This window comes from Engystomops pustulosus, chromosome 3 (genome assembly GCF_040894005.1).
Source record: "Engystomops pustulosus chromosome 3, aEngPut4.maternal, whole genome shotgun sequence".
NCBI lineage: Eukaryota > Metazoa > Chordata > Amphibia > Anura > Leptodactylidae > Engystomops > Engystomops pustulosus.
In genome coordinates this window covers 126,327,593-126,345,698 of record NC_092413.1, presented here as the reverse complement: position 1 = coordinate 126,345,698, position 18,106 = coordinate 126,327,593, and the positions used below count along the sequence as shown (strand labels likewise).

Sequence of the window (18,106 nt, the reverse complement as noted above, 5' to 3'; positions counted from 1 at the left end):
GGATCCTGGTCCCTATCCCGGCGGCCATCCCGGTAGCGCGGGCCCACGTGGAGGCGCCACGTGGAGAGGCCCCGACTCCTGCGGAGCCAACGCCTGGGCCTAGTACGACCGCTCCACCTGCTCCGAGGCCTACCCCTCCGGCTACGCGGCCTGCTAGCCCCGCTAGGGTGGTTCCTGACCCTCCGGTGGTTCCTGCTCCTGTTCCGGCACCTACCTGTCGCCCAAGGAGATCCGAGCCTGCACCGGAGCCACGAGCCCCAGCACCGGCATCTCCGCAGCCTCGAGGCCGAGGTGAGGCCGCCCGCCGGCGACTCCGAGACGCTGTCTCGGACCAGCGACGCCGAGAAAAGGAGGCCCAGCGGTATATGGCCGGCCGATCCACAGCTGGAGCTTGGGTCGAGAAGAATCGCACCACCGGCATGGTCCGGTTCTTCGACAAGCGGAAGGGCTATGGCTTCGCTACCCAGGACTATACCGGACGGGAAGTATTTATACCCCGCCGGTCCGTCAAGAGGCCTGATCTGCCGGAGAGCCAGCACAACCTCAAGCCAGGCGAGTGCATAGAGTTCTCCCTGCAGGAAGGACCGCGTGGACCCTGGGCGGCTGGTGTGATCCGGATCCCCGACTCCGATGAGGACCGCTACTACCCGCAGGATGACTGGTATGAGGACGACGAGTGGCCGGAGTCCCCGAACACCCCCTCTTCCTCGGCTGCGAGTCCCCGGGCGGTGACCCATGTGAATGCCCCATCCACGGTAATCGTGAGTACGGGTCCCATTGCCATCCATGGGCCGGGCATGATACAGGGCGCCACCCCCACCGGTTCCCCTGCTGGGAGCATAGCCAGGTCCCGCGGCTCTTCCGTGGGTGAGGACATCCCGGCTGGTGAGCCTTGTCCGGAGGCTTCCACTAGGCCCTCTTCTCCAATTGTCACCTACCAGTGGGGTGATGACCCGGCCCCAGAAGAACCGGAGCCGGAAGGAGCCGCGGCGCCGCCGCAGGTTCCCATTTATTTCTTCCTGGACCCCTCTGTGGTCCCTGGCTCAGTTGAGCCCCCGGCTGGAACAGCCGACACCCCGGGCGACAGCGCTCCTCCCCCTGAAGGTCCGGAGGATGTTGCTGCACCTGCAGTATCCACTGCTGCCACCGGGTGTCCCCAGCCGGCACCTACTCCCGCTGAGGAAGCACAGGATTCCTTATTGACTCTGGATCCTGTCCCTGTGGAACCCAGCGAAGATGCGGAGTAAGGCCTGAAGGGCTGTCGCCCTCTACAGGTACTATGCCCTATGTACATATTGTATATTTCTCCATTTACCCCAAAGAGCCAGAGACTGTCCTGAGACTCTTACCCTTATTTATCTCAGTCAAGAGATTATGTGCTATGATAGCACCCTTCCTCTGCCACAGCAGAGATGTCATCAAAGGACTCTGTCCCTCTCCAAAAAGAGGAGACCCTTTGCTTCTTCATTGCACTTTTCCCCACATCAAGGGCTGTACCCAGAAGATGGACTTTGTCAGTAGAGACCTTCTGAGAGACTTTTGCCAACCTCCAGGAAAAGTTGCAATGTAATTGACTATTATTTTGCACTTAATGCCTTCCTTTTTAGGTATGGACATTCTGTTTGCACTTTTTTATGCCTTTTCTTTGCAGGAAAAGAGACATTTACTATCTTGCTACCCTGAGTAGCCTATCCACCTCTGTAACGTTTGTAACGTTCAAGATGTGTACCCATTGGGCTCCTGAGCCAATGTGAATTTACCTGTTTGCACACTGTCATATATGCCAGTAGTCTGCATTAACCCTTTCATAGGCTTTTCAGGTTGTAGTGTGGCTGTGTCGGACCGTCTTTCTATGTAAAACACTGACCGCTACCTGATCCCTCAAACTGAGGTTTGCACATGGGGGTAGTCCGTAAACTGCGGGTCTTTAGGGGACCGGGGGTGTTACACAGCTAGCACCTGGATGCCACTCATACATGGGTAAGGTTGTCAGTCAGGAGGTACTCGTGTCGCATATGCTCATGCAATGCAGATAGACACCATATAATTGCCGCCAGGGAAGAAGCGTTGATTAAACAAATATACAGGCCTTGGTGCAAGGAGTGGATTACAGGACATGACACCACACCTTTCCTACTGTACAGTTCGGTTTAATGGCGTCAGCGACCAACTGTCATACAGCTATATTTTTGTCTTAGTCCGACACCAACCCAGGTGCCTGTCTCCAGGACCATGGGCGGTTTGTCCCTACACCTCACATAGCCTGCACTTCCCAGAAGTGCCTTTAGCCCCCTCTGTGCCCCAAACCATCTGTAGTCGAGCCGAGGGCGGCTCTTTCAATTGCCCCCGGGGTATGCAACACCCTCGCCCAATGCAATGGCGAGGTAGTGCTTGCGAATACGTCCCACCTGTAGGTAACACCACATTACACTACATGGTCCTAGGGGTATTGCAGTGGTTAATCCTGCCTGGCAAGGCAGATGTTAATGTATGATGTAATTATGTCAACCAATGTCTGTGTTACATCCTGTGCTCTGTAGCTGAGATGTGATTGGAGGAGCAGCCACCACCTGACCAAAGGGAGGTAATAAAACCTCTGGCCCAGAATGTTCTGGAGCACTCTTAGAGAGTTAGACTGAGAGAAGTCTCTCAGTCTCTGTAGTGAGTGAGTGAGTAAATCTCTGTCTAGCCCATACCAGAGCAGGAAGAGCCTAGCCCCTGCCTCTGAAGAGTGGAGCTATTAGACTAGAGTAGTGTAGTGAGGAAAGAGGTATCATTCCTACCTTCAAGGGTGATACCTGAAGCCCTACAGGACAAGCTGAAGCTTCCTACCAGGACACAGCTGCCTCCCAGCCTGCCCTCTACTTCCAGGCTGGTGAACTATCTCCTGAGGCTCCCTCCAACTCACATCTCGGCACCCTACCTACCTGTTAAAGGCACGTTTGCTGCGGTTCCTGCGGTTCAAATAAAGAACTGTAAGTTGTTTTCTTCAACTTCTGTCTCCGTCTGGTCCCTGCTAATACGGCTGCCTTCATCACCGGCACCCTGCCCATCACCCAGAGACTCACACTCGGGACATTAAGGGGTTGCCCCAGGGAGATCCGCTATAGCAGCCGCTCCCTCATCATTTCTTGCCAACACCACCCTGCTGGAGACCTGCCAGGCTGTAGGACAGCCCTCCGGTTCCCCCGTACCAAGCACCGTGACAATAGCGTGCTTAGGCCGCAACCGCCAGCCACTCCGGTACCGCGGGCCTCGGCTGTCTCCAGGCCTCACCTCAAGGGCTAGGCCCCGGTGGGGGATGTTGCACTTCCATACCGGAGGTAAAGGGTTAATGCACTGACCAGAGACTGCACAGCCCTAATTACCAGGTGCAGCTGGGAGAAGGGGTTTTATCCCAGAGCTGTATCCTGGGCTGGAGCTCTGTGTGAGAGACATTGCTCTGGAAGGCTTGCCAGCCAGGTGTCACTAGCCGCTGTGAGTACGCTGCTTTGCTAGAGAGGGACCTGCTGATGTACAGGTAGTGCTCAGACGAGCCCGTTTTTGTTTCCCCGCTTTGTTTTATTTTACTTGCCTGTAAAGCTGCATTGTTTTGGCTGCCAATAAAAGCCGCAAGGGAACCGCATTTCTGCTGTCAAGCCTGTCTGTGTCTATGGACTCTGTCACATTAAAACTGACCCCGCTACAACTGAGAACATTTTAAACTTACAAAGTTATGCGATTAATTCCTTGTGTATTAACTACACAGAATGAACAAACGATGTGTGTAGTTAAAGGGGTTGGGGCCTTGGCTAGTAATAAAAAAAACAAATGATTCTGGTAAAGAACTAGTCTCTAATAGTGTCACCACATTGTAATTAGCCTGGTAGACTTTCTATTCTGTGTGTAGCAGGCAGACTTCCGGCATATCAGGCAGCTGTGCAGTCATTATAGTATGCACACCCACTGTGTGATAACCACTCTCATTTCATTGGTCTGAAGAGAATTCCACGGATACCCGCACACTATGGGAGCCGTGTTCATGAAGAGGCATACAGTAATGAGTGTACGGCCTCCTGATCACAACACACTGCCAGATCACATGGCTCACGGCTCATAATGACATGCGACATTGGTCATGTGACCCGGGTGTCCCGCAAACTAGAGAGAAAGATTGCCGCCAAAAGTCCCACAATAATTAAATAAATACTCCAGACACACAATATTGTGGTTAAAATTTCAGCACAATGCATTTATTAACTTTGGTTACCAATATAAACTAAAATTTTATTAACCAATAAATAGAACATAAATTAAAAGGGTATTCCAATCTCAGTATTAACATTTAAAAGGAAATCTACCACCATGATAAGGTACTGTAAACCAAGCACACTTCCATGCTGGTGTGAGCCTCCTCTGGCAGAATCGGCTCTTTTATGTCCTTGCTTCAATAAATATGCAAATGAGCCCAAAGGGCTTCAGGATCCATGAACAGCTATTGAGTCCAGAGCCCCTCAGGCTAAAATGCTGAATTATTAAAGCCTTTTTTTCTATAAAAACAAAACAAAAAAACAGGCATAGGAAGCTAAAAGAAAAGCAGATCTAGCCAGAGGGGGCTCACACCAGCCTGTGGCTCATTGTAATGTATAGTGTGCAGAAATGCCATATACTGCGATACAGTTGTATTGCAGTATATGGTAGGAACGATCTGATCATCTAGGGTTAATGTACCCTAGATGGCCTAAGAAATGGTGAAAAAAAAAAAAGTTTAAAAATGTAAAAGAATAAAATATTAAAAGTTCAAATTACCCCCCCCCCTTTCCCTAGAACTGATATAAAACCTAATAAACAGTAAAAATCAGGACACATTAGGTAAGCCTGATCTATCAAAAAAACCGGTTATGGCCGGCAGTGATCACCGAGACGGGAAATGGCGCCCAAATGTCCGAAAAACGACTTTTTACCCCTTTTTACATGACATAAAAAATGTAATAAAAAATTATCAAAATGTTGCACAGTCCTCAAAATGGTAGCAATGAAAATGTCGGCTCATTTCGCAAAAAATGACATATCACACAGCTTCGTACTCCAAAGTATGAAAAAGTTATTAGCATCAGAAGATGTCAAAAATTGTTTTTCTTTTTTGTACACACTCGTTTAATTTTTGAAAATGTATTAAAACGCAATAAAACCTATATAAATTTGGAACCACCGCTATATTAAAGAATACCGAACCAAAGAATAAAGTAGAGGTGTTATTTGGAGTGCACAGTGAAAGTCGTAAAAACTGAGCCCACAAGAAAGTGACGCACACACGTTTTTTTTCAATTTTTCCACATTTGGAATTTTTTTCCGGCTTCCCACTACATGGCATGTTATAATAAATAACATCATGGGAAAGTAAAATTTGTTTCGCCTCCCACTCATGAATAAGGTGGACAGCTTGAATATGCCAATGCTTCATTGGACATTTCACAGGTCATTTGCATACAGCTTTAGGACCTCATTGCTCAGGTTTACAGGCATGTAGAGGGACAATGAAGGGATAGAGGCAATGCTCTCTAATGGTAGTTTATGAAAATCTATTTAGATTAGAGGGGTTATTTTGCATGACGGGTTCTCTTTAAGGGGTAACCAATATATGATCCTCAATAGTGTAGCTACAGCATTCTCAAGGAATGTTTGCTTCATAATGTATGAAATCAAATGGTAGGTTTCCTTTAAACCAGGTATGACGTGAATACTCTCTTTGGTTCAAGAAACTACTTTCACTGGAGAAATTTCCTGCTCAGAGAATTGTATCGCTGGACTGAGCTTAGTATGTCATTGAGAGAAAGGCATCACTGAATGCATATGCCTTTTGAGCAAAATGCCAGCATGTGGTAAGTAGCAACAAACACACAGGGATAGATTTACTGAGGGTTGTACTGGCTACTATTTCCCCCCTGCAGGGATGCACAGTGGGGCATGTCATCGGGCCAGGGAGTGGGTTAGCTTCGGATGCCCCACACTGGCGCCACAGCTGTTATTTTGCAACTCTACACTTAGTAGCACGGTGGGTTATCATTACAGCCTTGCAGCGCTGGGGACCTGGGTTCAAGTCCCAGGATCAACATCTGCAAAGAATTTGTATGTTCTCTCCATGTTTGTGTGGGTTTCCTCCCATACTCCGAAACATAATGGTAGGTTGATTAGATTGTGAGCCCCATTAGGGACAGGGACCGATTTGGGAAGCTCTGTGCAGCGCTGCGTAACTGTGTGCACATCTACACTTTGCAAGGCCTGGCATAGAAGTGCTCTGCTGGATGGTCGGGTGATGGATACATCAAAAGGGCCTATCTGGTGTGACCAAAGAGTTGAGGGGAACAACAAACACGGCCATATGATGCACCAGTGTTTGATAAATCTCCATCATTTTGTGAACGCAGCCTAAGCATTTTATTTAAAAGTATTCCAGAGTATGGATTCTGGGTTACCAATGAAATATTAAAATTGAAATACTCAGCCTGTCTTGGTTTTGTCCATTTTCACACATCCATAGCTCAGATATGAGGAAATAAACTGACCCAATTTTAGTTATTTTCCGATACAAAACCAAATAATTTAAAGGCTTATTAAAAGCAGATTAGCTTGTCCTTTGAGCGTCCACAAAAAATGCATACATTTGCAATGCATGTGGTATCCATGTTGCGTCCTTGATGCATCGGTGTCCGTTTTATTTCACACCCACGTCATTATGTGCTAAATAGATGTTAGTAAAATGGGTGACGAAACATCTTAGAAATAGAGATGAACGGACTTTAAGTCCGTGTTCAGCCTGCGACCAGGACATAATGTAGGATTGGGAACCTTTGTAATTAGCTATGGCTATGATTGGTCAAGGGGTATACGCCTGCCAAGGGGGCGTGAATGATGTCTAGCAAATGATGGAGTGGGCTGGCGTGGGACGTTTCTGCCCAACGTAGTCGATGCAGATAGTGAACTTTCACAAATGAAATTTAGCCGCCCTGCAGGATACATCAGGAGACCTAAACACAAGAAGTTGTATCTAGAGGGGCGGGGATTTCATCATACGCTGGAGGACAAGCACTGGTGTATGATACAATTTCCACAGTGTGTCAGTATACTATAGGATAGCATAGAGATGTAATCCATCTTAATCGGGAGCTGGCACCTTCGATATTGAATGGCATTCTGCAACCTACTATGTAGTTGACATCCAAACTGCCAGTCAGAAGTCAGTCTATGCAGAATCCTACATGCCTATTGTTAAAGAACTGTAAAATAATGCATAGAATAAGTGTATCAGGAGAACTCTCAGGTGACATCAGATTGTGTGTAGTCGGCACTAATAAGTTTACAATATTATTGGGGGGGGGGGGATTGAGTTGGTAGAGCTGGAAGCAAAACTGGAAATTGGGAATAAGAGGCTGGCATAAAACAGACATTCCGGTGGCATGGTAAAAGTTACTTGGGTGGGATAATAGATGAAACTGGGTGGAGGACCCCGGGTAACAGAGGTCGGATCAAACATGAAGTTGAGAGCTGACTATGTAAATGCAGACATACATACGACATGGTGTAGTGATTATGTTTCAACATCTGTCCATCTTTTTGTGCTATTAAATTGGCAAATATGTATTTATAACAAAAAAATCCATCACATTTTGTGACAGGTGTCTGAGCCAATGTCATAATATCCTGACTCTTGATGTTCATCTTATTTCATCAGCATACACTGTATGGATCTTATTTCTTAGGTAAAGTGTTTCACTTCCCCAGTGACGGATTGCTGTCAGTGAATGGAAACGTGAGACAGCCTGGAAGCTCTGGTCTTGGTTTGGGAGGTAGAGACACCGGATACAATGTACAACCCAGGCGCCCTGTAACCTACCTGAGGATGAGAATAGCGCTCTGCATGCCCCTCCTGATCTCCAGCCTCATGTTCGTGCCCATCTTCGGTGTCCGGGAGCCGCCGTTCCGGGACCGCGTAGATCTACGGCGCCGCCTATCTACAGCTTACTAGAAGCACATGTTTCTACGGTAGCTCTAAGAAATATAAAGAGCACATCCTACCCCAACAGTGCCGATGCTTCTACGTGCCCACGTTGGCATCAAGACTCTTCATGATGAAATACATTAAACTAAAATAAAACGCAATATATTCAGAACTAACGCTTAAGTCCTGGCACTGTTCCAGTCTCAAATATGGCGGCGGTTATCCCATGTAAACACACTGCTTGCTTCCTGTCGCATCCTTCTGACGTCACGCATAGCCCCCCCCCCTTCAATCTATGGGTAGGATTTCCGTTGCATGCCGGGAGCTGTCAGCCGGGCAGCCTGCGGTCCCTCTATGCTCAGGTGAGATCCCTGTGATGCTAGTATGGAGGCTGCCCTCTCCGGGTGCAGAGGTCACCGGGGAATCTTCCTAGGATGTGGTGGTCTTCGGGCAGTCTCCATCTCTGCGGGGAGGCCGGGCTGCAGAAGCTTCCACTACCGGGGGCTGTGTATACGAGACATGTGTGACCCTGGGATGGGGCAGCTGATCTATGTCTGTGTATGACATGGTGAGCTGAGTGACAGGTCTCTTCTCCAAGAAGCAGCTGGCTGCACCGCACATGAGGGTCATCTTTGTGTGGGGTGAATGTCATATGACAGGGGGCATATTCCATTCATATAATGGTGCCATGTGTGGGTGGATCTGGGAGTCTTCTAGACCTCAACCAGATGTGTGTGACAAAGGATGAGAAAATAGGGGTCACGGGTGGTAGGGTACAAACGGGTCATTCTGATGTGTTCCTTATACGTGGATCTTGGGTATGAAACACCTTATGACCCAGATAAAAGGATAAACTCTGCTTCTGGTCTCAAAAAATACTGCGTTTCTTGGGATGTCTTATTTTTCCCACAAAAGAAATGCAACTTTATTCTTGAACAAAAAAAAATCTGCATTTATTAAATGATGTCATCAGCTCTTGGAGCATCGTCATAACTCACCACTCTCTGAATTTTATTGGTGAATAATCAGTCACAATTTCTTACCTGTAGAAAAGGCACTCTCTTTTTTTTACAGGGCTGTGGAGGCGGTAAGCCAAACTTCCGATACCTCAATTTCCCTAACTCCAACTCCACTAAAATGGTCCTTGACTGACTCCACATCCCTGTTTTCCTGGTCACTTTTGCAGTTCTGACATGACAGTGGACATTCCTTCACTGTGACTATTGCCTCTATTTTGTAACAGAGAAGCTTCACCCCTGAGCATGTACATAAAGTGCAGCCACATTCTTCTGACCTAAAAGGGGCATCATGGGTGCACAACCCGCAGCAAGGGGCCACATGCGACCTATCAAGCTTTGCGTTGCGTTCTGTGCTCTTCCATAACTTATTAAACATTCATTGCTGGTAGCCAACTGTTAGCGTTCAGTGCAGCTGAGACATCCCCACCGATCCAAGCTCCTCTCCAGTCACTCTGCTCTGTGTCCTGACACTGGTTGTATGTGTCATTGTCAGGACCCAGAGCAGAGCAGCTCTAAGAGCAGGAGGGGACCCTGGAGTGGTAAGTGCTTGTCAGCCATACTGTACTGTTCCTGGCACAGCTCTGCGACACATGGAGGAGAGAAGAAGCTGCATTTTGGTGCTGGGAGCCAGAAGAGGGTTTATTTTTTTCTGTTTGCTCTGGGATCCACCAGTATGAGTAGTTTTATGCTCTGGGATCTCCAGTATTTTAAGCCTGCTATGTGGTCTCTAGTACTGTTATTACCTGCTCTGTGGTCTCCACTATTATTGTCTGCTCTTAATGTATGTATTTGCTTTCTGGGGTGGTATTTATTGCTGTACTGTGGTTGTTGGTGCATCTAGGGTACTAGTTAAAGGTGCGGCCCTTTAAAGTTGAGCTAAGAAAATGCAGCCCTTGGACCAATAGATGTTGTTAACCCCAGCCTAAAGCTTTAGATCAGGAGCAGAACAAACATTTCAAGGAAATTTCATAAGTTTTATAATTTATTATATATTTGTGTATTCAGTCGGTTCATTTTATCACAACTCCAAATCCAACTAATTGGTCTCCAACTGCACGACTCGGACTCCACAGCTTTAACTTTCAATTTTTAAATTGAATTTTAACAAACCACGCTCTTTGGGAGCGATTAGAAGACAAAAATAATCCAACTTTTACAATTATATATGGTCCAGTATCCAACTCAGTATCAAACATTTATCAAATTAGTAACGGAATCCGAGCTACCTCAGAAAGAGATGAGGTGCACTTGTAACAGGTGATTTATCAAAATTATGTTAGAACAGGATTGGGTGGGGGGGATAAAAAAAAAAAAGGGGGTAAAGATAAAGAGGGGAAATAGGGTAAGGTGAAGGATGGAAAGGAAGGAGCACGAGGGGGAGAGAAGGGAAGGACCAGACCCCTCCACAGCTATAACTTATGTACTGTGGCTACTAGAAACACAGTACTCGTGTAATTTTAAAAAAGAGCACTAGCACCCGATAGGGGCTCACACAATGGAGAGGCCATGCCCCATCCACTGTCATTGTATCATGGCAGACTCTGTGCTCTTCCAATGTGCTTTGTCTTTAGACTTCCACATGATTTTATGGTGACCCTCCTCATATGACATTGTCACACTGGGCAGGTTACTTTACATGGGCTAATTTATTAATACACTATAGGGCCAAGTGTTTGATCTCTAAGGGTCCTCTGACTACAATAATCCCCAGCTATTGTGAGAATAGGGGTGCCAGAGCTTATGTGAAGGGTAGGGTAGAAGTGTATGACCACTGCTTCATTCATTTCTGTGGGATTATCAGAGGACAAGGCAATATTGCTCCAATTATACAGTGGATTCTGTTCTCATTATAGGGGGGTCAGTATCAGTAGAGAGTAAGAATCTCGGTGACGGAGGTTGCACCAACATTTTTCCAGCAGGGGAAAAAATGTTTCTCTCTCTCCATTTTTGATGGATATGTAAATTTTTTTAAGCGGCTATTGGGGCGTGGAGTAGCCGGACATGAGGCTACACGTTATGGCTACTCCACCCCCCAGTAGCCTCTTTTCTCCACCTACCATTTCATCTTCTGCACGCAGCTCCTCGTAATGGCCTTCGGTTGCGCGCTCATAGCTCCGAGGCCGGCACTTCTGCGCATGCGCAGAATGCCGGGTACACGGACGAGGGCGCGCAGCTCCTCGTAGCCGAAGATGAAATGGTAGGCGGAGAAAAGAGGCTACTGGGGCGTGGAGTAGCCGCGACGTGTAGCCTCATGTCCGGCTACTTCACGCCCCAGTAGCCTCTTAAAAAAATTTACATACCCGCTTATTAAAGTTTACTAAAAGATAGCCGGGACGTGAGGATTAGCTCAAAAAAAGGGCTATCCTCACGTTCCATTCATCCACCTACCACCCGATCTACCTTTATAGGTAGAATCGTGGTGGTAGGTTCCCTTTAATAGACAGCTATTTGTGTAAGAAAATAATCTTAAAAAGCAAATTGAGGCAATTATGGTAATCTTGCATCATGTAGTAAACAAAGGGTGCACAACCTACTGTGGCTGACAACCACCAATGTACCCCCTTCAGGCCAGACCCCGCCATATTAATGTGTTGCAGTAACACATTTTTTTAATTACTTTTTCTGGGTTAGAACATCCAACTGTTAGTGCTTCTCCACCTTGGGCTCCCGGCCATTACTGTACATGGTTTCAACTATTGGTATTCATGACCACAGTGATCATGTGCTCATGACTTCACTGCTTTTTATCTAGACCTGGTAAAGATTTTATGATCTGGTGGAGACAATAACCTGAATAACCAGACTGTGTACAAAGGTCTGATGACACATTGTATTAATAACCTGTTACAGCACTGGGGCTCCCAGGTGGAGATCTGAGTGACAGCTCTGAGGTGTGTACAGGCAGTCCCCGGGTTACATACAAGATAGGGTCCGGAGGTTTGTTCTTAAGTTGAATTTGTATGTAAGTTGAAACTGTATATTTTATAATGGAAGTTCTAGACAATTTTTTTTCTTTTGCCCCAGTGACAATTGGAGTTTTAAAATTTTCGCTGTAATTGGACCAAGAATTATCAATAAAGCTTCACTACAGACATCTTACAGCTGATCATTGTAGTCTGGGACTATAGTAAAGCATCCAGAGAGCTTCACCAGAGATCACAGTGGGCAGAGGGGTCCGTCTGTAACTTTGGGTTGTCTGTAAGTCGGGTGTCCTTAAGTAGGGGACCGCCTGTATTACTGTGGTAGTTCAAGATACTATAAATCTATGCAGAGCATGATGTGGAAACTAAAAGGGGTTGTCCGCTTTTTACCTTCCTTTATACAGTGAATAGGAACAATATACAGTAATGTTTTCTGCTAGTATATTTTTGTAATACAGGGCAGTAAGTTCCTGTTGGCGCAGCTCATAGATAATTCCATAGAAATACATCCCGTGGAATGTTCTAAAGGTGACGTCAGTCATGTGACCCAACAAACACATGACGTGACCTTTGGTACCACATTCTTCTCTTGCTGTGCTGTGATTTTTTTTTTTTTTTTCTTTTTAACGGCTAATTGGAATGTGATTAACATAAGCAGAAATGTATCTGCATGCATATTAGAAAACAGCAGGATTTCCTATTGTATATAAAAACATTGTGCATGCCTTTAAAGGAAATCTACCATTTAAAAATAAAACCTGTCCAAATACTTCTTCTTGATGTTGATCCCGGTGCTGTCTCTCACTAGTCTTGACACTCCAGAATCACTTGGAAAAGAAACTTATAAATGGCAGCATGGAGGGATGTCTGACGCTACGGGCTGCTTATTATGCACGCCTCTGCCACCTTCCTGTCCCATGCTGCGAGAGGGAGCCGCAGCCCTGCCAAGCGATGTATGAATTCAGGGGTTGGCGGGTGTCTCCAGGAGACGTATCCCCCTGCATAGGCATATAGTGTATAGGCATACAGTCTGTGCCATACGTTGTAAGGACACGTCGAAATCCTCCTGAAGTGTCCTTACAACGAATGTCAATTAACGTGATGTGAACTCAGCCTTTCCAAGAAACTAATGTACAGTACCTCAAACCTTGCTTATTTGTTATACTATTCATTACTATATTGTGCAGATTTTCAGAAGCTCTGCAACATGTCAGTTTATGTTCTGGATTTTCATTGCTAATCATTTTCAGATATAGAGGGTATAAGAAAAAGGTCAGGATGGTTGAATATCTTCTGAAATAGACATTGGATTGAAAAAATAAAAATATATGTGTTTAAAAATCTATTCAATGACACCAGACTCGCTCTAAAATCCTCACCCCTTGGGTTTAGGGTTGGGGGAGGGGCCTCAAGTCTCAAATGGGAATCGCCATTTTTTTATTGCAGATTTGGATTCCCCAGGAAAAATTACATTGAATTTACGATTCAAGTCATTTTAAATGACAGATGGCTCTGTAATTGCCAAAAATCTAAATTGATTAAAAATTGTTTGAAAATGGGGATATCTCAAAAAGTACAAATCGGATCAAAAAACTAAGAAATATGTTACAAATATTTCTTTGGGGGGGGGGAGGAATTCAAATTTTTTATGTAGAAACTATGTTGTGTGACCCAGGTATGACAATGTGGACTGTTGTAGTTTTCTGTTCTCTTCGGGGGATGGTTTTATGCAAATCTCCTTGCCTCTCACACATTGGAGAGCTTGATTAACATAAAGGGAACCTGTCACCATATTTTCACAAATACAAATGGTGACAGGTTCCCATATCCTATGAACTAACTGACACCCTTCTCTTTGCTAAATATTGTTTCCCTCATAAACCTATTAATCAACTTTATCTTATATTACATGGCATCAGAGTGGGCGTGTCCTCTTCTCAGCGTGTCATGTGACCAGGGTGATGTCATCTAAGGTCCTTTACCCAGTTTGCACCCTATCTATGTATCTGAGGACATGGCATGATCACAGCAACCTCCGTGGATTCCTCCATATGCCTCAATGGAGTCATGATTTGATTTCATGTCATCCGGTAGACTGTGCAAATGTAACAGGACCTTAAATGACGTCACATGAAGTGGCCAGAGTTTTCTTTCAATGTTCCATATAGCAGCATATTCTGTTGCAGTGAGACCTGTTAATCAGGAAGGACCACTTAATATGCAGGTCTTCATATAGTTTACATATAAGTTTACAAACTGATTTTTTAACATTGCAGCAATGAAGAGGAACCATTTAGGGATAAGGTCAATGGCCATGAACGTCATGGTTTAACCCCCTTGCCGCACCATGACGATCCCTCATGTCATTGTGCGGAAGCGGGTGCATGAAGAGGGCATTGGAAAGCTTTTAGGATAATATTCCATATATCTATTTTTAGATTTTGGATCTGATGTATCAATACATCCCCTTTTTCAACATTTTTTTTTTTTTTTGGTATTTATAGCGCCATCTGTCACCTGGGTCAATAAATGTAAATTTTTTTCTGTAAAATCCAAATCTGCCCCAAAAAATTAAGATTGTGATTTAAGAGTTTTAATGTTCCCCACCCCCAGGGGTACCAGGGGGTGGAGGTAGGAGGCTGAGTTTAGTATCTTTGGATAGATAAAAATATTTGACACATATTTTTAGTCTTTCGATCCGATGTGTATTTAACAATGTATTTCACCGTCCCAATCTTTTCGTTATACCATGTAAAACTCATAGCCTATAAAATGGGAATTTTGGGACCCCATATATGCCAGTTTTGTGGGGGCCCCTGAAATCCAAGCCCCCTACTACAGTACTTCTCTGATGGCGGCCCTGATCAGAGATGTAGCAGAAGTAACCAGACAAGGTTCACTCTATGGCACAACACGTAATAGAAAAATAAATGTTCGTGCAGCTCACCTGGTTCAATGTAAATGGCTGCTGGAAATACTGGAAATAGATATTTTCGCGTGTATCCAACACACTGGGAGTGCATCCGCGTTGCCTGCTAGGATCGCAGGTGTAGAAATGAAGACAATCCGAAGAAGAAACCGCGGCACTTCCGGATAAAACTTTAGTCTTTATTTGGTTCTTCAATAAAACATGGTAGGTTAAGCACAAAGATCGCATACGCGTTTCGAGCTGTTACAGCTCTTAGTCATGGCTGAATAATATAAAAATCGCTTAAAACTTTAAAGGACAAATCTACCAATAGGGTTTGGGGGTCATGTGATGCACCACTTCATAGAAGGGCGTGTGTGAACCACATGATCATCCCGTCACGGAAGGTGAGTCTTAGTTATAGACTGATAACACATTTTTCTCCAACGAATTCGTCTGAGAGATTTTACATCAAATCATTTATTAATTGTGATTCCACCTTTGTGATTTATGTTATAGAGTGTATTACATGCAATCTATTATACATAGGTTCGACTACATGCAAACTTAAAACAAGAATTGCAGAACATTTTAAGAGATAGTACAAAATCAACACAAATAAATATGTCAGGGGCGTCAAAACATTTTGCCACTGTACATGCAGGGGTCACCTCATCCTTACGCTTCTATGGCATAGAAAAGATCTACCCCCCAAAAGAGGAGGTGACAAAAGAAAATTATTATTGCAGAGGGAAGCCCTATGGATCTTCAAACTGGGCACTAGATTCCCTCTAGGTTTAAATTTCAAGACGGATCTTACATATTTTTATTGAACTTTTTGTATGCATATTTGAATATGTTTCTCCAATAATAAGTTGATTTCATTAATGTATGTCTTTGCAGTTAAACTTTTTTCTCGATACTGAATACATGTAATTCCGATCCTTCTCGTATCCCAGTTATTTTGGTGATATTTTTGTGGTATTTAACATGTTTTCTTTAGTTGTGTTATTTTTTCAACATATAGTTAATAATCTTTTCTAGGGTTAACGAACAGTGTTATCAGTCTATAACTAAGACTCACCTTCCGTGACGGGATGATCATGTGGTTCACACACGCCCTTCTATGACGTGGTGCATCACATGACCCTCACACACCGCCAAACCCTATTGGTAGATTTGTCCTTTAAAGTTTTAAGCGATTTTTATATTATTCAGCCATGACTAAGAGCTGTAACAGCTGGAAACGCGTAGGCGATCTTTGTGCTTAACCTACCATGTTTTATTGAAGGTTCACTCTATCTTCATCATAACTTCACTTTCAACCTAGGGGATGTCCTTCAAACTTAGCAGAAATCAATGCTCTCCTTCCAGCATTGCTATGTCTGGACGCTCCCTGTGTACCTTTACTACAGCCAGACTTGATATTTGCCTCTTTTGTTTGCAGGTGATGGTTTCTGCTGAGTATAAAGCTGGTCTCTAGTGGGACGTGAAGGGAGAATGAACACGGAAGAAGTGGAGTTACTGAGTGACTCCAAGTATAGAAACTATGTGGCGGCAGTGGACAAGGCGCTGAAGAACTTTGAGTACTCCAGTGAATGGGCTGATCTCATCTCTGCCCTGGGCAAGCTAAACAAGGTAGGTGTATCCCTGTAATAAGGAAAAGTAAAGTCCCCTCACTGTATTCTTGTTGTAACAAAAGCCACACTTCAGTGATGTACACAGCACACGAAAAAAAGAGATTACCGTGTTGGCTTCTGTGCTTGAATCTGCAGTAGATACAGTAAATATGGTTAAAAATAGAAAATTCCGTTATTCCGTCATATTTAAATCTGGATGCACATCCAAAAAGACAATACAAAAAGTAGGCGGACCTACGAGTTTTCGGGCTTTCACATTCAGGTCATATTCATGGACAATAGCGTAAACTTGTATGAGTCTTGTGTAGTTCCTGCCCCAGGAGAATATCAGGGAGGTGGTGTTACAATAACTGCCTAGGTTTGTCTGCATTTTGTTTGAACCAACCTCTCTTTTCTCCATTAGCCCCCCCCCCCCATGTTGTTTTTCCTAAACTCTCCTCTATTTATGTTAACCCCTTCTCTTTGTTTCACCCTTATACCTTTCTACACCCCAACTTGCTATATTTCCCCTGCTTAACTCTCTATGCCCCCCAGTTCTAGGCAGCCTCCCATTTTGTTTTTTTAATGCCCCCTATGACTCAATTATCAGTTTATGCTCCCTTCTCTCTGTTTCCACATCTTATACAGTAGTCTCCCTCTGTAGTCTGTGTTTCCCCCTCCCTCTTTTGGCCTCTTGCTAATCCTTTATATATCTGCCTCTTGCTTTGATATTACTTTGCCCCGGGGGTGGAGCAATCGGTGTTACATAATTGAGGAGGAGTTAAAACCATGAGCTTCTGGCTCTGATCGCATTGATTTCACAGTTCTGAAGAGCCTCAGAATTGTACTCATAGTGAATTCATTAGCTATATCTCCCAGCTGTACTATTAGAATTTAACAATTAATATCCCATGAGGTGAATTCTGCAATGGAAAGAAAACCCATGATTAAGAACGGTTAATCCGTTTGAAACGCGTTGGATTGAGTAAGGGAATATCGAGAAACAATGCTGTGGATGTTTGTATTCTGACCAAATAAAGTCTCAAAAGTTTTTTCCGGAATTTGGCTGGACTGTCGAGAGTTTTTTCTGAAAGAAAACCCATGTCTGAATCAATGTTTTTTTTGCATTACATAAATTTGGCATCTCTGTGATTGTACTGACCCTGCGAATAAGGGGGTTGTTTTAACGTGGTTAAAAACAATTCAGTAAAAAAATAGTGCTACTTTTTTTTTTTGTCAGTTTCACCACATATGAATTACCGTTTTTACTTGAGTATAAGCCAAGTTTTTCAGTACAAAATAATCTGTTGAAAAACTCGGCCTTTCCGGCCACACAGCTATGACGTCAGCCGCCGCTGACCTGTAGCTGAAGCCCACAGAGGACCTGCCTGGGCCAATGGAAAGTTGAGCACTCAGTTTATTATTTTTTTTTTTGTGCTAGGCAAACTAGGGGCTGGCTATATCCTACACGGGGCTGGCTATATCCTACACGGGGCTGGCTATATCCTACACGGGGCTGGCTATATCCTACACGGGGCTGGCTATATCCTACACGGGGCTGGCTATATCCTACACGGGGCTGGCTATATCCTACACGGGGCTGGCTATATCCTACACGGGGCTGGCTATATCCTACACGGGGCTGGCTATATCCTACACGG

The 18,106-nt window shown here is 44.7% G+C and overlaps 2 protein-coding genes across 9 annotated transcripts in view; one reads left to right on the top strand and one right to left on the bottom strand.

The window, feature by feature from the left end:
- The window catches only part of UBE3D (ubiquitin protein ligase E3D), a 131,483-nt gene extending 123,260 nt beyond the window's left edge, over window positions 1-8,223 (bottom strand). For 4 of the 5 annotated variants that reach the window (XM_072142046.1, XM_072142047.1, XM_072142045.1 and 1 more), the window contains exon 1: window positions 7,874-8,049. In XM_072142046.1, coding sequence (XP_071998147.1) covers window positions 7,874-7,935 — 62 coding nt within the window. In that variant the 5' untranslated portion in view covers window positions 7,936-8,049. The other variant, XM_072142048.1, reaches the window with a different exon arrangement.
- The window catches only part of DOP1A (DOP1 leucine zipper like protein A), a 76,899-nt gene continuing 66,979 nt past the window's right edge, over window positions 8,187-18,106 (top strand). For 3 of the 4 annotated variants that reach the window (XM_072142036.1, XM_072142037.1, XM_072142034.1), the window contains exons 1-2: window positions 8,187-8,340; window positions 16,274-16,464. In XM_072142036.1, the coding sequence (XP_071998137.1) occupies window positions 16,327-16,464 (138 nt within the window). In that variant the 5' untranslated portion in view covers window positions 8,187-8,340; window positions 16,274-16,326. Of the gene's footprint in view, window positions 8,341-8,445; window positions 8,547-16,273; window positions 16,465-18,106 lie in introns of those variants that run through there. The other variant, XM_072142035.1, reaches the window with a different exon arrangement.